The 26,499-nt window shown below is 35.3% G+C and overlaps 1 protein-coding gene across 1 annotated transcript in view; it reads right to left on the bottom strand.

The window, feature by feature from the left end:
• The window catches only part of SEC63 (SEC63 homolog, protein translocation regulator), a 60,725-nt gene that overhangs the window by 6,554 nt on the left and 27,672 nt on the right, over nt 1–26,499 (bottom strand). The window contains exons 5-18 of the mRNA XM_057739093.1: nt 23,851–23,912; nt 23,188–23,246; nt 21,703–21,753; nt 20,714–20,822; nt 18,569–18,663; nt 17,995–18,127; nt 16,594–16,686; nt 15,504–15,658; nt 14,092–14,239; nt 12,465–12,547; nt 9,940–9,999; nt 9,562–9,735; nt 6,038–6,196; nt 4,171–4,272 (exon numbers count right to left, since the gene is read on the bottom strand). Of these exons, the coding sequence (XP_057595076.1) occupies nt 4,171–4,272; nt 6,038–6,196; nt 9,562–9,735; nt 9,940–9,999; nt 12,465–12,547; nt 14,092–14,239; nt 15,504–15,658; nt 16,594–16,686; nt 17,995–18,127; nt 18,569–18,663; nt 20,714–20,822; nt 21,703–21,753; nt 23,188–23,246; nt 23,851–23,912 (1,483 nt within the window). The remainder of the gene's footprint in view (nt 1–4,170; nt 4,273–6,037; nt 6,197–9,561; nt 9,736–9,939; nt 10,000–12,464; nt 12,548–14,091; nt 14,240–15,503; nt 15,659–16,593; nt 16,687–17,994; nt 18,128–18,568; nt 18,664–20,713; nt 20,823–21,702; nt 21,754–23,187; nt 23,247–23,850; nt 23,913–26,499) is intronic.

Here is a 26,499-nt window from a genome sequence, read left to right as displayed (position 1 = left end):
AATATCAGAAGTCAATATATTAAAAACACATTACTCATAAGAGAGCATCTCAGATTCTAAGAGCCTATTTATACCTTTTACTGCATATGATTTTAATAAGCTCAGCATTTTTAGTTGTACTTCATAGAAGACTAGGAACAGAAAAGAGCTAGGTAAAGATACTGCCAAGAGAATGCACAATGACAGCAGGGGGCATTGACAGGAGACAAAAATCTATCAGAAAAAAAATTAGAAGACCAGTCTGGAAGCACCAAACTTCAGTGTGCTCAGCAACCATCACTGTATTACAGCACAGGTCAGTAACTAAACAGTCATCTGCTTCACATTCACCATTCAAGAAGTGGGTAGAGACGGTATCTTTCTAAAATGGCATATAAAAAATGTTTTGGAGCTAAAAATAAAATAAACTCTAGGATATTCCAAATAACCAAAACAACACTAGACTATTCTAAAGTCTCAATTATCCAAAAGAAGGTTAAAAAAATAACTCTTTACTGAAAATAGTTTCACAGGAAAAATGTTTGTTTTTAAGCCAAAATCACTTGCACTTTCTATTTTATTTCAATCCTAAGACATTAAAATTTGCTTTATTATCTTTCTAATAATGCCACACGAAGTGCAGCTAAAAGCTTTTGTTTAAATGCCTTAAACTACCAGGCACTGAAACATTAATAAGCAGAATAATAAATCACAAGTGCATGATTAACCCAACTTCTGCTTAACCCAAGGGTTAGGACTACCACAATAGGAATATGTGTATATGCATGTTTGTCTAGGTGTGTTTTGCACACACAAAATGCGTAAAAAAGCATAACAGACTCAAAATGGAGTACAGCTGTACCTCACAGGAGATTGTTTCCAGGACCATCCCATCTCCAGGATACCAAAGTTCACAGATGCTCAAGTCTCTTACATAAAATGTCATGGTACAGTTGGCCCTCTCTGTATTTGCAGATGCAGAACCCACAGATACAGAGGGCCAACTGTATAAATACCTGGCCTTTGTGGGCTAGCATCTTTGCTGCAACTACTCAACTCTGCCATTATACTGCCAAAAGAATGAGTGTGACTCTGTTCCAATAAAACTTCATTTACAGTAATACTTCATTTATAAAACAGGCTGGGAGGCAGATTTATCTACTGGCAGTAGTCTGCCAATGCCTGTTTTAAAGCCATCCAGACCCGATTATTTCACGTCTCTAAACCTCACCTCTTTTCTCTGTTAAGTGATGAATGCCTACCTCAAGCTGTGTGAAGATAAACTGAGATAATACAAATAAAATATCCGTTAAATTGCCTAGGACACAGAGTGCTATAAAATTACAGTTATGTTGATATAGCCACTATGGAAAACAGCATGGAGAATCATCAGAAAATTAAAAATACAACTACCACATGATTTAGCAATTTCACTTCTGACAATTTACCCCAAGAAAACAAAGATGCTAATTTGAAAAGATATGTGCACATCAATTCACTGCATCATTATTTACAATAGTCAAGATATGGAAGTAACCGAAGTGTCCACTGATGGATGAACAGACAAAGAAGATGTGGTACATATACACAATGGAATATTACTTAGCCATAAAAAAGAATTGAAATCTTGACATTTGAACAACGCGGATGGAGCTAGAGGATATCATGCTAAGTGAAGTCAGAGAAAGACAAATACCATATGCTCTCACTTATTCGTAGAATCTAAAAACCAAAACAAAACAAAATGAAAACAGACTCATAGATACAGAGAACAAACATGTGGTTGCCAGAGGGGTGGGGGTGGGGGGGAAACAAGTGAAGGAAATTAAGAAGTACAAACCTCCAGTTATAAGATAAATAAGCCATGGCGCGCTGTAATATATAGCATGAGGAATATGACCAATAACACTGTAATAACTCCATATGGGAATGACGGTTACTAGACTTATTGTGGTGATCATTTCATAATGTGTGCAAATGTCAAATCACTACATGGTACACCTGAAACTAACATAATGTTGTATGTCAACTATATTTCAATAATAATTTTAAAAGTTATGATTATTGGGCTTCCTAGGTGGCACAGTGGTTGTTGTATAACAAAGGGAGTCCAACTCGAGGATGGAAGATGCCTTTGAGGACTGGGGCGGGGAGGGTGGGGGGGGCTTGGGGGGGGGGAGTCAAGGAAGGGAGGGAAGATGGGGATATGTGTATAAAAACGGATGATTGAACCTGGTGTACCCCCCCCCAAAAAATTAATTAATTAATTAATTAATTAATTAAATTAAAAAAAAAAAAAAAGAATCCGCCTGACAATGCAGAGGTCACGGGTTCGATCCCAGCTCCAGGAAGATCCCACATGCCACGGAGCAACTAAGCCCGTGTGCCAGAAAAAAAAAAAAAGTTATGATTATTAATGAAATGAGGTAAACATCTCTACTATTTAAGTGGTCTGACATCTCATCAGAAATATCATTAACAGAACATGTATGTAATATGAGAAGCAGAGGGGTATGTTCAAGAATGTGCACTTATTCTTTATCTCCACTTAAAGAATGCCTCCCACCCCATTCCCTCCGCCCATGCTATTTGATTAAAATGAGATTCACTCAACAACACTATTAAGAAGCTAGTGACTGTCAATCCATGGCACTGCACCTAGACTCTCCTGATGCACACAGTGAAAGGGGGAAAGACGTTCTACCATGAGTTATTTGCACTTTAAACAAAACTGTTTTTCTGTTGTGTGAGGTTCCCAACCATTCTTAGCTTCTTAAATATATGAATTTCAATAACATGTAAGTCAATTATTAACATAAAATTTTAAGTAACTTAAGTGGGTAGTGTGGTAGTTAGGTAGGTACGTGGGAAGGTAGACAGGTAGATATTAGCAAAATCCTAAATAAAGTTTACCTGATAAATGGCACTTTGAGATATTTACCATGCAGATGAAATTACAAGAAGGCATGTTCAATGCTAAAATGTTCTAAGGCAATAAATGAATGCTTTGCCTATTAACTGAGCATGGTCTAAAATGAAGCTGTCTATTATAAGGGTACAGATTATGCAGCTTGCAGCATCCCATGGTACTTTTAAAACCAATCAATGAGTGGAATTTATTCACTTGACTTCAGGAGCTTTGGTATTGGCAGACTACACTGCAATGGGCAAAATGCCCCTAACAGATGGGCTATAGCTCAGGACATGCCAGAAGATCAGCGTGCACAGTAAGATGGAATCCTGGGCTGACTTCTCTCCAAGTCAAAACAGAAGTCTGTGCAGAGCCACTCATTTATTATTAGAAGAGCCAAATTACTTCGGAATTTGCCTTCAGCAGCCCCCAGCAACTACCTATTGACATCCTAGAGCAGAAAGCAGATTTATACATGAAATCACCTGCCAAACATGAGTGGTGAGCAGAAGGTTCTGTGGTAAAGCTGCGAGGCAGTCTGTGGAACAGCTTCCCTAAACTAAGAGGCAACCAGTCCCTGACCTCTAGCCACAGAGAGAATCATCCGCAAAAGCAATACATCAAGCAGATCCCAAATTCATTCGAAAGACAAACGACATAGCCTATCAAAGAGATCTAAAGTTGAGCAGGCCACAACCACAAAGTAAACAAGCACAAGGGAACAAGCAGCATTGCAACGATCTGTCCTGAGCTTGGCGCTCAGCTCTTACTGAACTTAGCGGGTCCCTCAGCCACGGGCTCGCCTCTTCCCACCGCTCTTGCAATTATCAGACTGGGTCTTGTGGCTCCAGGTGGCCAGTGTAGGACCCTCAGAGAAAACCCATGGGGAAAATTTAGGAACATTTTCATCCTATTTAAAACATGACAGAAGTGTGAGATTCACAAGAGCCATATAATCATAGGCAAAATAAGCACTTGTGTGCCTAAGACTGCCTGAACTGCGAATGAGAAATCATCATTAAGCACAACCCTCAGTAACATGGGTGCAGGAAAGATAGAAACCCAGGAAAACAGACAAGTATTTAAAAAGTTAACAACCCTCCTGTAAACAACACGTTCACTAAAAGTCATTCATACTGAGACACAGGCTTCAGAAATGTTGCCTATCAAGAACAGACCACATTCAGCACATTTGAGCCAATACACACTACAGAGAGATAAAAAGCAACTAAGAAATATTTGAATAGAGTAAGGAAAACACTAGGCTGTGTATAACTCACCTCAGGAAAGTAAAGACTATAAACAGGATGTGTTATCTTTGATTTGGTTTCCAGTAGAGCTCGCTCCTTTCGCTGTATACTTTGTTGTAATTCTTGCCACTCCTAAAAAGTGAAAATTAAAATACTTGAAATCAGGCATGTTTTCAATCATTTTGAGGGGTGTCCGTCTTCTTCCAGATGTTATTCCTAACAATGCTAACTACTACCGAGTTCACTCCCACAAATCTGATCATTTCCCTGCTCAAAACATACAATGCTTCTTTTCATAAATCAAACCTACCCATGCAACATGAACTACACTGTCAATCATGACCTGACCTGGGCCAGTCTCTATAGTCTTCTATCACTGCTTCCCTCCCTGCACTTTTTATTCTAGTCATTTCAAACTACCTAGACTTCTCTGACCTCACCAGCTACTTCACTCCTCCTAAACCCTGTTTGGACTTTTGTTTTCTTTTTACTCTACCTGGAAAATTCCTACTCATTATTCTTTCAGGAGCAGCTGAAGTCTAAAGTGTAAGTTCCTGAGTCCCACAAATCGTCCTCTACCTCAGAGCTGAGTTGATCACTCCTTCCTTTGTGCCATCACTGCCCTCTGCACAATGTGCATAGTCTTTTGCTTACTTACCAGTCTGCCTTCTCCATTAGGCTACTATCATTCAAAGGCAGAAACTGTTTCACATTTGGTTTTGCATCCCTATCACCTACACAGTGTTTGCAATGTGACAGATAATGAGTAACTATTTGTTACTTGTATAATTATTTGTCAATTGAATGAATATACTTTTGGTCATCTGAAGAAACTAGTTTATCAAAACCCTAACAGTCACCTCTACTAACCCTAATATAAGTCAGAAAGAAACATGTCAACTCTTTCTCAAAGCAAGGGTGGAAAATAATTTCTTTGATAGGTTTTAATTTCCTGGCAATCAACTTAATTCTCAAAGTACAAAAACATTCAAGGGCCAGCAACCACTAAAAACAGTCATCCTTATTTTTCTCCCACCATTCCCAAGGGCACGTACATTATTTCCTTATACTTTTATCCTTTGTCCTTTACCTTTTCCCTTTTTTTGGCCTCTGCTTTTACTTCAGAGGCTATTCAGGGAATCACTTTTCAGTTCCTAAACCACAAGGGTTACCTTTAGATCAGTGACCCAGTCAGGAGAACCACAAACGCAAAGACAACAGCTCATCAGGTCACACAGTTCGCTTGCAGTGAGCCTCTAAGGACTGTTATTTGTCCACCAAATATTCTCTTCTACAGCCTTCTCAAAAATCACAGGCAACTTAATGCCATGCCATGAATTTTTTTTTTTTTTCTATTCCCTTTACCCTCACTATCTTAATTCCTTAGGAACAGCCCTTTCCTCAACATCTTATATACCTCTTGAAACAAGGTGGCATTCTGTAAATGTTAGCTTTTCCTTTAACCAGCCTCTTGACATTAGAGCCCACAATAATGTTTCTTGACCCTAAACATATCCTGGAGCTTTTGAGATCCTCTTCCAAGTAACTGCTACCTACTTCATAATCCCCCTATCCTTACTCATATTTCCAGATAATCTCCAAAACAGAAAATTGCCTTAAGAGAACAAACTGACTTTACCTCAGACCCAGGTCCTACTCTATCTAACAATTTAAGATTTAAGAAAATTAGGATTTCCAATCCTTGTTAGAAATAATTTTTCTTTATAATTATAATTACCATCCTTCAAAAACATTCTGTAAAAGTAATGTAAGATTATAAAATATGCTAGTATTGTTTAAGACAAGCAAAAAAAGCAAGCAAAGGCAAAAAACAATAACAGAAACCAAAACTATCATCAGAGGTATAATTCCAGTTATTTAAACATATAAGTCTTACTGCTTCATCATCCTTGCTTTGTTTTTCATCTTGCTCTCGATCAGAATCTCTGTCACTACCATCATCTTTTTCACTTTGAGAGTCTCTATTGGTTTCTTCTTCCTCAGAGTCACTGCCTTTGTCAGAAACTTCTTCTTCATCTTCCTTTACTGCAGCTTCCTAAAAGGAAAAAAGCAACCACAAAAGTTCTGACTATTTCAATAAATATATCCTTCTGAGTCCCTGAAACTAATTTACTGTCATTATAATTAAACTGACTCAAGATTACAATTTCAATATTCACACAGAATTTTTAGAGAATTACCAACATTCTTATGAATATGTGGGAGTCAGACTGAAGACGTTTAACATTTGGCTTATTTGTCCATTTGTCAGTTATTTTATTCAGTCTTCGTAGTTTGTAAAACAAAAATATTTTACTTCTATTTGCAAAATATACTACCACAATAGCTAAGATGGCTCATTTTTCAAAATCAATATATTTTGTTTGAGGAGGAGAAATGAGAAGTTTATAGAAAAGTACTGCTTTGGAAATTTAATATTTATCTTCAATAAGGAGTATAATGCAATAAGGAAAGTCAATGTCCCAGACAAAATACTTATTAGTCCATTTTCAAGAAGCAAGAAAAAGAACAGCAAATTAAATGTAAAGAAAGTAGGAGTAAATAATACAGATCAGAAATCACTTAAAAAGAAAGCAGATATACAAAAGGGAAACCCAAACAAAACCAAACGTTGGTTCTTTAAAAAGATTAATAAAATTGATAGATTTTATTAGGCAAGATTGATCGAAGAAAAAAAGAGACAATACAATACAAATTACCAATATTAGGAATAAAAGAGACATAACTACAGATCCAAAAGACACTGAAAATAAGGATATTATGAATAACTGTCAATAAATTTGACAACTTGAGAAAATGGACAAAGGCCTTGAAAAACAAAATTGAAACTGATAAGAAAAAGAAGTGGAATATGTTAAAGAAATGGACTCTACAACTAAATCCTTTTTCAAACTCCAAGCCCATATGGCTTCTCTAGAAAATTCTTCCAAATAAGAAACAAATCCAATCTTACACACCCTTACAGGGAAAAGAGAATGATCCCTAACTTGTTTTATGAGGCCACCATAAACGTGATCCAAAACCTGGCAAGAATATTACAAGAAAGAAGAATGACAAATTAATATCCTCTCATAAAAAGAGATGCAGGAATCCTAAACAAAATATTACTAAATCCAGATAAATATTTAAAAAACAAACCCCCTCCCCCCTCAAAAAAAACATGTTATCACCAAATGAGATTTGTTCCAGGAATACAAGGCTAGTTTAAAATTTTTTAATTCATCAGTATAATTAATCACATTAACAGAAAGGAGGGAAAAAAATCATACAATCATCTCATGATAAAAAACCAAACTGGGAATAGAGGGAACACCTCCTTAACCTGATAAAGAATATCTACAAAAACCCCATAGCTAACATCATACTTAGTGGTGAAATAACCTTTGCTCTCTCCATGAGATCAACAAGAAGACACGGGTGACCACCACCTTCACTTCTAACCAGCATTACACTGAAAGTTCTAGCCAGTACAGTAAGGCAGAAAGGAAGAAAGAGTGTAAAGATTAAAGTAAAGCTGTCTTTATTCCCAGGTGGCATGACTGTGTATGTAGAAAACCTTTTTTTTAATAGCTACAAATAGAGTTACTGTCAATTGATCAAGAATCCTTGATACAAGGTAAACATTTAGAAGGCAACTATATTTCCACACATCAGCAATGAACACTGAAGAATGAATTTTTTTTAATGTTATTTGCAATAGCACTAAAAAGGATCAAAAACACAGGAGCAAATCTAATGAAAGACGTGTCGTACCCTCTGCCAATGGAAATCTCAAAACACTGCTGAGAAAAATTAAGGAAGATCCAAGTTAATAAAGATGAAGCATAATTATGAATAAAAAGAGTCAATATTGCTAACCTGTGAATTCTTCCATTTTGAACCAGAGATTAAACACAATACCAATCTAAATTTCAGCAGCATTTTTCTGGTGGAAATTGTCAAGCTTATTCTAAAATTTTAGCTGGAAATGCAAAGGACCTAAAGTAGTCAAGACAATTTTGAAGAAGTGAAAAAAGAGTTTGAGGACTTACACTACCACATTTTAAGACTTTAAATAAAGTCACAATAATTAAGATAATGTGGTACTGGTACAAGAAGAGACAAATAATCAATGGAATGGACTAGAGAGTCCATGAACCGATTTTCACAGATACAGTTATGGTAACTTGTTTTACAACAAATCACTATTGCAATTCAGAGAGGGAAGAATGATCTTTCCAATAAACAGTGCTAAAATATATAAGTGGTCCATAATTCCAATCTCACACTCTTCACAAAAATTTAAGATGTAACACCGAGTTAAATTTAACACGTAAAATAATAATATTTATAGAAGAAAACAAAAATATCTCCCTGTCCTTGTGTCCCTGGGATAGGCAGAGATGCCTTTAACAGCACACAAAAGCACTAACCATAAAGATTGATGAAACAGACTTTATTAAAATTAAGAACCATCAAAAGCTCCATTAAGAGAGTTACACTGGGGACTCATATCCAAAAGACATAAAGGAATCCTACAAATCCATAAGAAGACAACCCCAAAATAAAAGAGGATATCCAAATGGCCAGTATGCATATGAAAAGGTGCTCAATATCTTCAGTCATCAGGTAAATATAAATAAAACCACACATATGAACACACACACACACACACACACACATACACACAGATACCACTACAGACCCATCACAGTGGCTAAAATAAAAAAGACTGGTAAAACCAAGTATTGGTGAGGATGTGAAACAACTGGACTCATATTTTGCTGGTAGGAGCATAAAATGGTACAACTTTAGAAAATGGGCTCTTTCAACAAATTAAACATACACCTATTTTAGGACCCAGCAATTCCACTGCTAGGTATATATCCAAGAAAAATGAATGTCCACAAAATGACATGTACAAAAGCAGAACACCTTTATTCATAATAGGCAAAAACTAGAAAAACCCACATGTCCACCAATCACAGAACGGATAACCTGTGGTATATTCATATAATGGAATCTCTCTCTCTCTGACACTGACACACACACACACACACACACACACACACACACATACACACACACACAGCTCCTATACAGATGAATGTCAAACACACTATGTTGAAAGAAAGCAGCCAGACAATTCCACCTACAGGAATTTTAAGAATAAGTAAAGCTAATCTATGGTAAGAATAGAATAGTGGGGAAGGGGGTGGGGGGGGACGGAGGGGTCACTGACTGAGAAGCGCACAAGGGAGCCTTCAGAGAGCTGGAAAGCTTTTATATCTTGATCTGGGTATCATGGGTACATGATAAACTTCAGGAGTTGTAACATACAAGATCTGAACATTTTAGTGTATGTTAGACCTCAATAAAGATGATAATAACAATAACCTTTACGTAAGATAATAAACTTACACTCCCAACGACTCCATTAGCCTGCTTTTGTTTCTGTTGCTTTGGCTGTGATAAGGGCACAGCTGTAGGTTTTTTTTTCAAAGGTTTCTTTTTTTTTGATTTAGCAGTTTTCTTGGGTCCTTTACTCTTCTGTTGCCATCCTCCTTTTGTCCTGTTCTTGTTAGTATCACCCTGCTGTAAATCACAACACACATACACACTCAGAAGTTGTAGCACTAGCTTCATTTGGGAGTCATAGTAAACTTTAGATGGAAACGGCTAAACTAATAAATGTTTTGGTAAAGTGAATTACTCTCCCACAGCAATATAATCAATCAGAGAACTAAACAAAACAGTTCTTTCACCAGGAAAGACAGGTAGGAAAACTGAAGTTTTTACCGCATCTTCTGCAGGCTGTTCCTCGGCAGCACAGATGGACTGCTCCTTTTCAAATACTTCCTACAGGTAGTGAGAAGAAAAATACAAAGTCTGTCAACCTGTATTTATCTTTCAGATAAAGCAATTTTTCAATATATATTATCAACAAGTTTTTTAACTGTTGACAACTGGGGGACAAAAACACGGATAGACAGGAGACTTCAAGCAATTACTAATTTATACGTGCAAATTTAGCAATCACTATATGACACTTTACAAATTCTGAAATGTCCTTTGGAAATCTCACATCTGTCTTGAATATATTTTGAAAAGTACATTCTACATAAATTTGTAAATGCAATGCTTTAAAATATGTAAACTCATTATAAAATCAGTCATTTCATAATTTAAATTTCTACTTTTATTCTAATAGTAATCAGACATGACCATTTTAAAGTTATAAGAATTTGAATATATTACATTATTCTCTAACATTAAAATTTCACGAGACCAATATTAAGCTTATTTATGATTATAAGTGATATTGCTCATGTAACTTACATATAACTAAGAAATGGGACACCAAGAAAATCTACATATCCTAAAAACGTACCCACCCACCAAAGAATCCATTTAGAGTCAGTACAGAAGCTATAAATTTAGGATTTGAAATCCAGTAAGAATTCAGTAAGAATCTGACAAGTGATATGGGTTGTATTTCATAAACTTCCTAGAATTATTAAAGCTGACAAGTGAAAACAATAACTGTTGGGCTCTAAACTGCTGGCCTAATGCAGGGGTCAGTAAACGATGGCCATTGCTTGCTTTTTAAACAAAGTTTTATTAGAACACAACTATGCCCAGTCGTGAGTTCAGCAGTTGCTAAAGAGCCTATGTGGCCTGTAAAAACCGAACATATCTCTAATTACTAACTGGACTTTCATAGAAAAAGTCTGCCAGCCCCCAGCCTAATTCTATCATTTCTGCTTCATTTCTTCATATATTAGTTGGGTTCTAATACCTAATTATGCTGAGATTCAATTGATACAAGAACTGAAAGATAAATACTTGATTCTTTCCCTTCCTCCAGGGTACTTTTGCTTTTTCTTCTACCAATTACCTGAGAAGTGTCAACAGCCCAAAGCCAATTTTGTGCTCAGGCTGGGAATTCCAAAGCATGTGGGCAGTGTGAGTTTGGATTCTAAACTCAATCCTGGCCACTGGCTTAGAGCTTCCTCTTCTCCCAGGAGACAACTCTCATTCAGAGTCCATGATACAAATGCTTCCTTACCACTTGCTACCATAAAGTCAATATCTTTGATTTGATATGTCCTATTACAAACTATGCTTTTCCTACATGAGGTTTTATTTTTATTTTTTTGTGGCGCACTGGCTTAGTTGCTCTGCAGCATGTGGGATCTTCCTGGAGCAGGGATCGAACCCGTGTCCCCTGCATTGGTAGGCGGATTCTCAACCACTGTGCCACCTAGGAAGCCCCATACCTACCTGAGGTTTTAGACATGGGTTTTAAATGCAGCGTATGTTTCCTACAGATGCCCATAGACCCCAGAATAAAACAGATTAAAATCTACCACTTGCTGAATAAAACAGGTGAAATACTACACAGTCCACTAAAAACAAGTTAAGACTATAGTTGAAACTTGGGAGTTACACCTGGCTTGGGAGATAATATAAATATGTAACAGAAACTGAGAAAAACAAGGTGCAGCAAAGATATACAAAATGACTGGATTTACTGAAAAAGAATGAGAAAAGTACCAGTATACATATATGTGCAGGTACATATATGCACTGAAAAGGTCCAGACAGTAAATGAGCATGGTGAAAGATACAAAAGGATTCACACAAGACTGAATTCTGGTCATCTGGGTTTGACAAGGAGGTTTCCCGAGGGAGCAAAGGTGAAATAAGGGATCCATGATAAAAATGTCATTTAACTCTGTGGGTATTCATGCATTACGCTAGCCAAAGGGGTGAACTTCAAAACTAATGATCTCAGAGAGGTAGAAATTTAGGTGATTCTAATTTCTTCCTATACTTTTCTGCATTGCCTAAATTTTTTTTCCCAGACAGCATGAATTTTTCACACAGTTAGGAAAAAAAGCTATTTTTACTGCACTTTTAAAAATAAAAATAAATGGGAGTAAATTCTCAAGAATTGACTAAAAAGGAGTAGGTAATGAAATTCTCAACAATAATCAATAATCTGTATAACACTTTACGTTTAAGAACGATACCTACATTACCTTTTTATTATAATGTTTTATAGGGAGTTATTAACAAATCATCACATGAAGAATTCATCTATTTTTCAACTTTGTGTGTGTGTGTGTGTGTGTGAAAACTAACATGAAACCTATGAAAATTAATTTAAAATTTCAAAACATCTAACAGAACCTGCAAAGTTAGATTTGCAAAACTACAATAGTTTTGACTTTGAGAATGTATAACTTAAAATGAGAAAATAAATTTAAAAACCTTAATATATAACTCTTAAAGCATAAAAATACAAACAGACTACTTACTGCCATTGTTTGCCTTGTCAGTTTAACCAACACTGTAACTAAGGAGCCTACTGTGATGTTGTTGCTGTCCTCATCATCCAACACTGTAAGGGAAAAGAAAAATAAATAAATAAATAAAAATCAAGCTCTATGTCAAGGCAAACAGCAAAACTTCTCCAAATCAATCTGGTATTTCAGTTTTTCAAACATACAGAGTTTTAAACCTACTAAATAAAAAATAACATTGATTATCTACTCTGTAAAAAGCTCTCTAGTAGATGCCTTCAACAATGTACTCATTTAATCCTTAAATTAGCTCTAGGAAGCATTATTATCATTTCTTTAAAAAAGACACTGAGGCAAGGCAGAAACAGAGACACAGATGTAGAGAACAAACATATGGACACCTAGGGGGGAAAGCAGGGGGCTGGGGTGGGATGAATTGGGAGATTGGGACTGCCATATGTACCTTAATATATATAAAATAGATGACTAATAAGAAAAAAATATCAAATTGTACACTTTAAAAAAGGGGGGGGCGGATTTTTTTAAATAAAAAAATAAGACACTGAGGTTCAGAAATAAAGTAAAATGCCCAAGGTCACAAAATGGCTACACTGGCACTGCCAAGTTTCAAACCCAGGTCTTTTAAAACAGTATAATGTTAGGACTACCATAGCTTTCTCTCATATAAAAACAGGATTCTGTCACTCTATTGAATTGTGCATACTTTATACTCACAAGATTTTACCTGTATGATCAACTGCCTCCTGTGAGAATAAAATAATTGAAACCAGTATTCTAAGCAACAGTAAAGATATTTTTTTAAGGCAAGAACTTCTAAATATTATGTATATTAAAAAGCACCTTAAAAATATTTTTTGCAATGTTTTGCAATTGTTTAATATTTTAAAACCATATTTGTTACACACATCCCCAAAGATCTAATAATAAAATAAACTCAACTATATGCCCTTTAAAAACAGAAACCACTCCTAACACATCCTTGTATTTTTGGTCCCACAAGAATGTTCTCACAACGGCAACTTAGTAAATGTCACAGCTCAGAACAATGTCGCAATGAAGGAATGGAGCAGAATAATCTCTAATTCTGTCACCATTCTAAGATATCATAGTCAGCTCTAAAATGAGAGCTCACAGGACAATTATGTAGGTAGAAAAATAATCTCTATTTTTTTCACTCCAAGCAGACATAAAGATACAAGTCAAGAAAAACACGTGAAATGTAGCACAGAGCTTGGTGATTTTCAAGACTTAATTAATATAAATAAGTTCGGGTTTTTTTTTAATTAATTTTAGAACTAAGTACATATTTTATACTAACAATAAATATATTTCAAATATCTTCCATTAAATCTGGAAATCGCTTTCATTCTTTCAAAAGTTAAGATCTTCCTGAAAGCTGAACTACAGAAGCGTCCTCAAACCTAATCCCCTTAGGAGGATAATAAAAGTATGGTTCTCAAAACTAATAAGTATACAACATCTTCCATCACAGCAAATCTGACAAACTACAGTTCTGCAAAGTCTAATTAAAAGTTATTAAATGAAGTGTTTTGAGGACCTTGAGCCAAATAAACGAAAGCCAATTTCTCAAAAGGGAAGCAATGGGAAACCTTCCACTTACCCTGTGATTTTATGTCCATAGTCACATATGGGAAACTCCCAAGCACAGCCATAACCTCTTCATATTTTTCATCTTCAAGGAAGTGCAATAGACTGTGACGATCTGATTCTTTTAAACTCACCAAATCCTGGATAGTCTTAATTTTGTACTAAATTTAAAAAGAGAAGGAAAGAAAATAAACCCCAAAGTCATAAAACCCTTCATAAAAGGAATATTATTAGCATGTTTACTAAAACAATATCCAAAAACTTACAGAAAAATGTTAAGATTATATACATTTTAAAGCAGAAAATACAACTTCACTGCATTTCATGGCCTTTTTCTCCAAGGAAATTTAAATTTAGGAATTTTTTTATTACAAAGTTAATGCACGGTTATTTTTTTTAATTAGAAAAAAATAAAGTTAGAGGAAAAAAATAACATTCATATAGACTCTTGACCCAAGCAAGAATGACTGTCATTTGATTTGTTCAGTTTGCAGAACTCTGTTTTTAATTTTAATGACAAAAACCTCTAAGAGTATGAATCTACCTTCAAGTACAGCTGCATGCACCCTTAAGGTTTCACTATGCAATACTCTCATTTTCGTTATTTTCTAAACATAGCTGTTATTGCAGTAATACACATCCTAGCTAAGTGGATACTCAGGAGAGGGTTTTTTAATTTCTGAGTATTTGCTAGTTATTAATTTTTACTTTCACAGACAGGGATTAGCTCATGAGTCACGTGAAATGCCTGCTTCTGAATTCTGAAGTTTTCATTTATGACTTAAAATGTGATCAAATTTATAAAAGTAACAAACTTACTTAAAAGGGAGAACTCTGATGCAAATTTCTAACATATATTTATTAGTTCTGCCTTAACACTATCACAGTAATGTTTACAATCTCCTACCAAAATTACAATTTCATTCAATTTTTTCTTGTATTTTCTCAAGTTTTTCATTTATACACACTTTTGCTATATCTTAAGATTCATTATCTATATACAGATTTTACTTTCTAAATAAGAATTATCTTTATCTACTTATTTTTTGAATGCTTAATTTTTTTGTTCATACTCAACCAATAAACTATTGCCCAACCTTTAAGCCAGGAATGAAATAAATGGAAAGTATACAGTGCATTTTTACTTAGTACATTTATTTTTAGCAACATAAAGAACAAAGTGTTAACTGCTAAAATGCACTGACCCCCAAAGTAGTAAAATCACTACAGTAATAAAATATTATAATAGAACAGCTACCTAATCAAGAAAGTGTTAACAGAACCACTTGAGGGCTAGTTTTAGAATGTTTAAAACATTGTAAATCTAAGAAGCTCATAGTAACCATTTCTAGAAAATTTTTCATTCATATTACCTTTAAGTGACATGACAAACTGCTTAAAACTAGTTTTAAAGTAGCAAATCACCTTTTTATGATTAGAAACTCTTCTAAGATTGTCTTCTTCAATGTGAGGGAGCTGCAGAAGGGGAGACTTAAACTGCTGAAGGCCTTGCACAGCCATCTGGGAAAGCTTCATGCAGTTTTCCAGGGATGCCAAAGTTGGAGCACGAAACTCCCTTTCTTAGAAAGAATAGAAGGAAAAGCAAAAACAGGGCTGGACTTTTTACATGTTCAGGAGCACACAATTCATCACAAAAACAAATTAATGTGAACATCCTTAACACCGCACATTTTACAACCACAATGTTGAATTTCCTTTAAAAGTTACTGCGTAAGACACAGAAAACACACAAACTTGATCAAATGCACATTTATCGAGCAACAAACATTAGTTTAATAGAAAAATTCTTTGCATTGCTTCCAAAAACAGTAAATCACCAGACATCACTGGTATCAAGAACATACTGACATCATCCGTAACAACAAAGCACCACCACTATCTCCTTTTTTAACGGCCTCTCTTTCCACAACAGACATATGGACACCAAGTGGGGAAAGGGGGGCGGGAGGGGGAATGGATGAATTGGGAGATTGGGATTGCCATATATACATTACTAATAAGGAAAAAAATATCAAATTATACACTTTAAATATATGCAGTTTATTGTATGTCAATTGTATCTCAATAAAAGTTCTTAAAGAAAAAAAAGGGTCTCTCTTCCCATTACTCCTCATAAACTCCCGCGTTCTTTTTTCCCTTCATGCAAAAAACACATGTCAGATGAATCATTATTACATCACTTATAAGAATTATTTCAAATTCATTGTTAACCTAACTGTAAAAATATTCAGAGGAAGGAAAAGGTTATTTTAAATCTTTGCAAACAATAACAATAAACAATAAAACAATGAAAAATTAAATTCAAAAAAAACATAAGCTGTGATACTTTACATAATGAAAAATACAGGAAAGAAATCAGAAAAATCTTTAACAAAACTGGGAAAGCTGATTCATCTTACAGACAGAATTAAACCAAGCACCCATAGATCTTAAAACTATAACATGTGTATATGCTGGCAAGAAGAAGTACAACATAATTATGCTTCTTCCTCACCTTCACGGCTCCGGGCCATTATTATCAGCTGGCAGATTACATTAACCATTTCTTGAAGTAGGGCAGGGCATTTTTTCAACATAAATTGCTGATCTGCAAAACAATAACATATCTGAAACAAAGCATTCTTCTTTTCTAGTTTGAACATCTTTATCTCCTGTAGTGCAGGACCAATGCTAAATTTAAGCTGTCGCACAAATTTTTCACATGACCTCAGAATTTTATAGGTTGAACATAATAGTTTCTCCTTGGCAGCACTATGTCAAATCAGTCAGAAAATCCTAAGATTAGATGTTTCAAAGGCAAATTTCTAATGTTACGGTCTTGGGCTTTATAAATTACTTCCTATCTTTTTTTGGAAACAGTCTTAACCTTAAATTTAATCATAATCTTACTAATTTAAGAACTTCAAAATTTTTCTTCTTGTGCACCTAAATTTCCATAATCATGGATAAGTCCAAAGACTAAGATTGAGAGGAAGTGTCAACTAAATGGAGAGAGAGGAGGATATGAGGAGGAGATGGGAGACAGACTCTTTCATTTATGCCGCATTAAGATCATCCACTGGGGCTGGTACTCAACCTAAACAAAACTTGTTTCCTGTTTCTCAGATAAGTGGTAAAAGTGGAGATGGTTTCGTATCTGTGCAGAACATTAGGAACAGCATTACTAGTTAACCTGCAACTTGAATAAACAATGCCTAAATAGTGCTCCTTGAGACCATCATAAGTGGCCTATTCTACCATTAATCACTGAGCATCAAGTGACTTTGTTTTCAAAGGCATTTGATTGCATTACTGACTTAAAGGGGGGAGGGAGGGTTGGTTCATTCAGAAAGAAAATTTATTCCCTAAGGATAATAACTTTCTTTTAAAACTTCCAATTGAAATAATGCAAGTGAAAAAAGATGACACTCAAATTCATGACATACCTGGAAACACCACTGTCCCAATCTACTGCTTTTCTTTTAAGAATAGATGGCTTCAAGTACTTATGAAGCTTTAAATAAAGAGTAACTGCTGCTGGAGTATAATGGTGGTAGTGGTGATGGTGACTGAGACATCTGTTGTGAAATCCATTTTTGTTTCCCCCCAAAAGCTTACAAAATCCTTTTTTAAAAAGTTATCAGGAATTATTGTATAATCTGCAACTGCCTTAACATTTCTCAGAGTATTCTCTCTCCCTGAAATACAACATTTTAACATCTGACTTAACCAAGACCTTCAAAGAATTTGTGAAGTAATTATGTACGTAGCATATAGATTTGTTTTTAAAAGGTCCTCGAGTAATTATCTGATTGAGCAAAAAAAGAACAGTGACAAAAACACTGCACCATGAGGTCTAATTAAATCCATTGCTTTTGTACCACTAAAACCCTACAGATATTAGAATCACAAATACCTTCTTCAAGGGTCTCAGGAATCTTCATTCTAGCAAGATGAGACAGTAAAAGAACTCTGGCCTTCAGACTATATGGACAGGTGAGTGGAGGCTCATTCTTCTTTAAATTAATGCTGCCAATTTCTCTGATTAGCTAGAGTAAATAAAATAATTATTAAAAAATGTATACTTAAGGGGTTTCCTAGGTGGCGCAGTGGTTGAGAATCCACCTGCCAATGCAGGGGACACGGGTTCGATCCCTGTTCCAGGAAGATCCCACATGCCGTGGAGCAACTAAGACTGTGTGCCACAACTACTGAGCCCATGTGCTGCAACTACTGAAGCCCATGCGCCTAGAGCCTGTGCTCCACAAGAGAAGCCACAGCAATGAGGAGCCCGCGCACCACGCACCACAAGAGTAGCCCCCACTCACTGCAACTAAAAAGAAAGCCCAAGCACAGCAAAAAAGACCCAACAGAGCCAAATAAATAAATAAATATATATTTATTTATTTATTTAAAAATATGTATACTTAAAAAAGCATTAACTTTATATTCTTAAATGTTTATCAAGGAATTTAGGAGACAGGCCTAACCTGAGGTATTAGAATATTATCTGTTGGTCTGCTTGTGGCATCTTTATTATACTGAGGATCAAATTCAGAGGCTCCAGCCAAAACCATGATAAGACCTAAGAAAACAAAAGAAATATGAAGAAAAATAAATTTGCTCATCCATTAACCTGCCCTTCCCCCATAATACTTGATTAATCCTAGAGTAAGGAAGTTTTGCAATCACACACAATGCTAAAACCACCTGAACTCCACTATCAATAAGTATTAATCTCTCTCATAACAAAAGAAATGTCTCACTTTTTAAAATGTGTGCAATAGTATCTATCACAAGTAAATAGAAATACACATCAAATTAAGGGCCCAGAAGCAACTAGGTGCATTAAAATCACTACAATTAGCATCTGTTTCTAGACCTAGACATGTGTCCCACAGAAATTTATAGCAGTAGTGATGTTACTAACTGCCTTGTGAAAAAAGGGGGCTCTGTGGTTAAATAAAGCTGAGAAATAAGAGTTATAAAGAGTTTCAGGTTTCTTCACTTCTTGACTCCTCAGAGCCTTGAGTAAACTAAAATATACTGTAATTTACAGAAATTTTTATTATGGAACCCTGGAGGTTTTTGTAGGAATAGTGTTCCTTGAAATACACATGATTTGAGATCACATATATTAGCATCATTCTTGTTAGCCTATACAAGCTCTTTAATGACGAACTATGGTCATCAATCTTACCTTACAACAGAAAACACATGCAACGTCCTCACAAAAAGCAGGACAGTATAGAGGTTAAGTGACTAGACCCTGGAGCTTTCAGTTCCTAGCTGAATGACCTAGGACAATACTCTTCACCTCTCTATGGGCCTCAGTTTCTTCATATGTGCCTGACACACAGTCAGCATAGTAATGTGTATGAGCTATTACTATTACTACCCTCAAATGTTTGAATGAAAACAACTGTTCCTAAGACAGCTATATAAATGGTGCCAATGCTAAAACCAAGGATATATAACCAAACCCACCAGCTAAACAAAGCTTTTCTGATAGAATTAATTGTGTAAGGCTAAGTACCACCCTCAGAAATAGAAATCAAGGTCACTGATCAAAAAAAAAAACATTAAAACAGGCTATAAACATGAAACATTTTCCTAGGGGAGAATGTTTATATACTAATATTTCAATCCAGCATAAGGAAGAGTGGTATATGTGCATAACGGCGGGTAACATTCACTCATTCCTCAGAAATAAAGGATCTGCTCATTCTTCAGAAATACAGAGATCAGCTCACACAGTCACGTGATCCTGAGGAATCTCTTTCTCACTATCAAGAAAGTTAGTAAAACTGGCAAATACAAAATATGAAAACGTCCACTCAAATTTTGGAACAAAAATGCAGTTTTTGTTCCAGTGAGGCACAATTTTAAAACTTACGCCTTTTTTTTATTTTAAGAAGGGGAAGGAAGATGTGTATGACTTCCACAGAGCAGTGATTCTGAAAGGCAACACTATATAGTCCAGGGATAAAATTTATAATGTTAGTTTTATGGGATCAAAGAAAGTATTTAGGATGGTACTCTTTTTCACAATAAATTTTGAAATAAGACTTTGGGAATGAAACATTCTGGCAGTTTTCTTTCAACACACCCAAGACCTCTACAAATTTTACATATTAACACAGAGTAATGTACTGGTTTAGGGCTTGGGAACCACACTGCCTGAGTTTCATCCTAGCTCTGTCACTTACTGCGTATCCCTGGGCTCAGTTTCTTCACCTATACAATATGTTTAAAAACAGCACTTATTTATGGGGGCATACAAAGATTAAATGAGTTAATACATGCCTGGTGCCTAGCAATGCCTGGCAACAATAAATACTCAAGAAATGTTAGTTGGTATTATTACAAAATTAGCCCACAAGAAGCTTTACCATAAAATTTCTGGAGGGAAAAAAATATATATTAATATATACATATAACTGAGTAAATGGGAAAAACAGAACTACAGATCAAGAAATATGATAAAGGATGCTAGCATTTTCCTCCAGCTTTAGCTATAATGAATTGAATATCCCTACAACTATAAAATGGAATTTCTCCAGCTGAATATATATCAACTCCACATAAATAACTAAGAAAATAATCTAATATCACAGTTACTTAAATTTACTTACGTTTCATATCCATATTTCGGGTTTTATAAACAAAGTATGTATAAATCTGTGTTGTGCGTATTAGAATCTGGTCTCCACTATAGCGTATTGAACGATACCACCAAGAGCCCTGAAACGCAAAATTAAACAAGAAATAAAGCATGAAACCCACAACAAATGTTTTAACTTTGATGAAGAATGCTCAAATTTTCTAAATATTCATAAATAAAAAGAACAAATGCCTTTGTTGCATATTTCAAATGATTTATTTGCCAAATATTTATGCTGCCTGACGCCTAAACACCAACCTATACCTCACTGCATATATATGATTAAAACATTTAAATTTCAGCTAGAAATCATTTAAAGACAAAACAGGAATGAAACAGCCTGCTGCTATAATCAACAAGCTGATTCCTGACACATAGCATGTCTTCAATAAATATTTGACAAATAAGTGTAGGAGCAATTTTATAGCTGATACACTACTCTCATTCACATTATTCCATACAGTTGGATTCTCATACAACAATCCTACGAAGAAGGCAAGACAGGTTAATTGTTAGCCTCACTATGCGACTCACGCGAACCTTAAGATCAGTAAGTCACAAAAATAATAAACAATAAAATCACAAACTTTATGGTATCTCCACATGAGGTACTATGCAGTTGCTTTTAAAAATGAAATTGTTCTACATGTTGTACCCCTATACGAAGCAAAAAAAAAAAGTCAAAGAACAATATATATAGTAAGGTCACTTTTTTAAAAAATGCGCATGCGTATATATACATAATGCATAGAAAAATATCTGAAAAGGAAAACAGCAAACTTAGCAATGATTATCTCTGACAGAGAAATGAAGTTGGGGGAGATGGTAAAGGAAGACTTTCACTTTAAATTCTAAATACATCTGTACTACTGATACAAATTGCAGTCTTATAAGGCGACTCCAAAGCATGCCACCAATTCCCTTCCCTAAAAAATGTTAATAAAAAGAGCTGGAACCTACCACAACGACTGGAAGGATAACCATGAATGCCAATCCATATACAAGCAAAACCTTGAATTGAAAAGGAGAGAAAAAAATTATAGCCTTCATCAGGTAAATGAGAACATCCATAAACACTTATTTTGAGGCTTACATGGGGGAAGCACTACTAAAAAGCACCCCTCATGTAGTACTTCATTTAATCCTTATTTTCAAACTCTAAGAGGAAGGTACCATTATTATTTTCCTCTTGAAGATAGGGAACCTGCAGCATATGTAGTCATCCCTCTGTATCCTCGGGAAACTGGTTTCAAGACCCCCAAGGATACCAAAATTCAGGGATGCTCATGTCCTTTAAATAGAACAGTGGCAACAGAGTAGGGCCTCTATATCCATGGATACGAAACATGTCGATAGGGAGGGCCAACTTCAGCTGACCCTTGAACAACGTGGGGGCTGAGGCACGGACCTCCTTGCAGTGGAAAATCCACCTACAACTTTAGTACTGGCTCTCCATTATCTGGGGTTCTGCATCCACAGATTCAACCAACCATGGACTGTGTAGTACGGTAGCCCATATTTATTGAAAAAATATGCATATAGTGGACCCACACTGTTCAAGCTCCTGCTGTCCAAGGGTCAACTGTATGATATATCTAGACCTTGGCAACTAATCAGTGCCTTGGAAATAAATGACAGAACCTGGTTTCTTTGCCTAAATATCAAACAGAACACATAATTCTCTGTTTGTAAGTAATTTTAATTTCTATCTATTGGCCTTAGATTTCTGTCCTACTGCTAGATCACAAATCTGGTAGCTAACTATCTTTCTCTTCTCTAGTATTCTGAATAACCCTAAGCATAATAAACATGCTTATATACAGCAACTCTATACCCTGGAAGATAACATGTAAATAAACAGACATAAAATAACATTAAATACCCATTTTCAAAAAAATGACAGACTGTATGGATTTTGTTTTTTATTGCTTCAAAGCTCCTAGGTAATTATTTTCAAGAAAGGAGAAGTAGGGAATTCCCAAACAATAGGTTAAGATAATTCTTGATGTTTTAGGAGCTGCAGCCTCTATCACTGATTGAACTTTGATACTCTACTGCCTCCTGCAGTACCATTATGTTAGCACACATTAAAATTAATTTAGCCTGGGTACGTGTGGAATAAAGGATAATTTAAATTTTGAGCACTACTTAAGATAAATGTAGATACCATAAAAAACAGTAGTTCCCTAAACCAAGAGTAGGACTCAATCTGAAACTACCTCCAAAAGAAATCACCACAACTCTAAGGTTTTAAAACTACCGAGAACACACTGCCCCAAACCAGCACCTAATAATAGGAACCAATTCTTTTCTCCATTATGTAAAAGTTTTCACAACACACAGTTAAATTAAAAACATCATACCAGTATATTCTTTGTAAAGCTATCTTTATATTACTAAGATATATCAAACACACTGTAATGTGTCTTATTTAAACGTACTCACCAAAATTGAATTTTTCTGGTCAACTATCCAAGCTGGCAGGGCAATTCCAAAACTCGTGGCTAAAACAGGAAGAATATTTTTTGAGGAGTCTCCACTTCCAGTTTTATTTCTTTACATTCCCAAATTCTGTCTCCCCATCCTCTCCAAAAAAGCTTTAAGATTATCTTATTATCTGCCCCTATTACACAAAAGTTGATAGACACGGTTTATATCTGAAACTTTAAATTTTTCCAGAAGAAAAAAAATTCGAAGTACATGAATTCCTTCTTCCCAGAACACTTTTGTATGTAATTCTTTTATATGTCCTGAGTTTAAACACTGAGTATATGAGAAATATATGAAAAATGAATATATGAGAAAATGTTTAGTCAGTAAAGAAAAACCAATTTTTTCATCCAATTTTTATCAACTATTAACTGGAAATGATGAATAATGACTGACTACTCTTCTCATTAAATCAGTCAAAGCTCTAATCTCTAGAAAGAAGAAGAAAGTAAAAGTTAATTAAAGGGAACTCAGTTTAGATATCTGTTTAACTCCTTGTGGCTGTAATTCTCCTGCTCACAACCTAAGAAAATCAAAACATTCTTTTCAATCTAGTTAACATTTTCATAATATACACATACCATAACCCAAGTATTTTTTAATCATCATTTACCACACCTTGAGGCCCATCTGGATTTCCAAATTCTTCCCAATTTTTCCGGGACTCTTCATCAGTTAAACTAGCATAAAAGGAACAAAGGTGCAAAATTAAAAAGCCACATCTGAAAAAATAAGTACTCATATACACAAACTCCATTAACCAACCAACTCGTTTCTTAAAGATAATAATTTCTGAGAATCAAGAAAAAACTCTCTGAAATCAGAAAAAAGGGGGGAGGGGAAACTAAGAAACTCAGCATTAACAGAAAACGCTAACTATTGAGCCCAGATACAAACTCCTAGTTGGCCCATGGGTTCTCAAGTTTCGCCAGTTCAAGACAGAAGATGAAACTTTAAAGGCTACTATATTTTCTAAGGAGGCAGGGAGGACTATAGGTGACTTTTTAAGATCTTACATGTTCAGATATTTCCCAAAATTTCTTCAGTGGGCATGTTTTTACTTTAATAATGATACACACCTATTTTTTAAATATAAACTTAATACATGATTAATAATAATCTCTCCAAAACTAGCACCACTTCTCAAAGGAAAAAATAACACCTATAAAATTCCACCGCTGTGGAAAAGGTCATTTGCATTGTTCTGAGATCACAATTTTCTCCTAAACCAACCTGCAGTAAGACTAGGAAAATATCTACTAAAGCAACAGCTTCCTAACCTAGGCAATGTGAAACTGACAGTGATTTTTTTAAACACCTAAACATAAATATAACCCCTGACCTGGGCAACAGCTCAAGGCATAGGGTGAGAGTTGTTTTATTCCAAGTCCCAGCATAGATGTTAAAAAAAAAAATTAAAAGAAATTTCCAATTCCTTCAAAAACTTTACAATGTTGTTAAGGAGAAAAGGCAGATACATTTAAAAAAAAAAAAAAAAGGACCCATAATATAATAAGGAAGGCATTTGCAGACCAATTGGCAAAAGATTATGTTTATGCCCAAATCTAATTTTAGCCATATTTCTATTTCCCAGAATGTATTCACTTAAGATACAATGTAGGACTTCCTAGGTGGCGCAGTGGTAAAGAATCCGCCTGCCAACGCAGGGGACATGGGTTCGAGCCCTGCCCTGGGAGGATTCCACATGCCACGGAGCAACTAAGCCTGTGCACCACAGCTATTGAGCCTGTGCTCTAGAGCCTGTGAGCCATAACTACTGGGCCCATGTGCTGCAACTACTGAAGCCCATGCGCCTGGGGCCCATGCTCTACAAGAGACACCACTACAATGAGGAGCCTGCGCACCACAATGAAGAGTAGCCCCCGCTCGCAGAAACTAGAGAAAGCCCGTGTGCAGCAACGAAGACCTGACACAGCCAATAAATAAATTAAATAAATAAATTTATAAAAAAAAAAAGATACAGTGTACCTTCTATTCAATAAAACTCCAAGTTGAGAGAGAGAATGTAGAAGTACATTAATACAAGTGCAAAATTTTTCAATGATTTGAAAATATTTCTAAACTTATCAATTTGGTCATTTATGAAAAGCACCTTGACATCTTTAGTCCTTATTCAACTATAACTCCACTTACACTATTTGACCGACGGCCACAGTAAAATACAGGAGTCAATAAAAGGCATTATTAGATTGCAAGTTTATAAAGAGTCGTGCTAGGATTCTTTTCTGCTAAGGGAAGGATATTTCTCAAAAACTTTTGCCTTGGTTTCCCTGTGCAACTGTCCACCCCATCCAGAGCTTTAGCTATTGTTTCTTTCAATTTTCTGTCTCCTACTCAGATTCTTTTCCCCAAAATAATTATCTCTGTCCCCTCTGCCTTTCTAATGATGGCAGCACCATAAACTGTTCTGTTCAATGCCCTTAGATTTTGCGAAATAAAGCACAGCTCACGTCAGAGAAACACTTATTTTTCAATCTGCACATATACCTGATTAAAATTCCATTAAGTCATTCATTAAACCAATTCATACAACTGTTGTGTAACCACCCTGTACAAAGGAATGATCAATTTTTTAAAAAAGTAAGTGTAAGAAAGCAACTGATTTTTTGCTACTTATAAGTGCTTCAGTATCCATTCCTGGGTCTTAAAAAGAACTTAAAGGCTATGCAATTTCAGCAGAATTTATATATAACAAGCTTAAATAATATCAATGGTGCTAACATAATTTTTTTTAATTCAATGAGTATAAAGTTTCCTAACATGATTACATCCCTTGACTTTGGGGATGGGAGGTTGTATCATAGATTCTATCAGGAATCAAATGAAATCTATGCCCCTCTTGCCCTGGAAAAAAAATGTACATTTACAAACACACACAAATTCTGTATAAAGTTTCAGGGATCTCAGATTATAACTCCTAATCCAGAGAATGCTTTCACTAAATTATATGTGACGGGCCTGAGTTGACTATGTAGATGTAAGTTATATATTCATATGTAAGAATACATGAAAACATATGTTTTCAAAAATTAAAATCGTTTTAAGGATGTTAATCCATGCTGCCCACTTGTTATAAAGTAGATTAAACACAGGTTTTACACCTAAAAGCAAAATCCCAACTACATCCAGAAGAACGATTCAGATATTCATAGTTGGTCTAACTCCTCAAAAATAACTATACCTCCTTTCCTTTAAGATACAATCTAGTCTGAAGAAACAAGGGATGGTCCAGCTTGTTTATTGTAA

The sequence above is a fragment of the Hippopotamus amphibius genome, chromosome 6, assembly GCF_030028045.1.
Source record: "Hippopotamus amphibius kiboko isolate mHipAmp2 chromosome 6, mHipAmp2.hap2, whole genome shotgun sequence".
Classification (NCBI taxonomy): Eukaryota; Metazoa; Chordata; class Mammalia; order Artiodactyla; family Hippopotamidae; genus Hippopotamus; species Hippopotamus amphibius.
The sequence above is the reverse complement of the archived record's forward strand: the minus strand, read 5'-3'. Positions and strand labels throughout refer to the sequence as shown.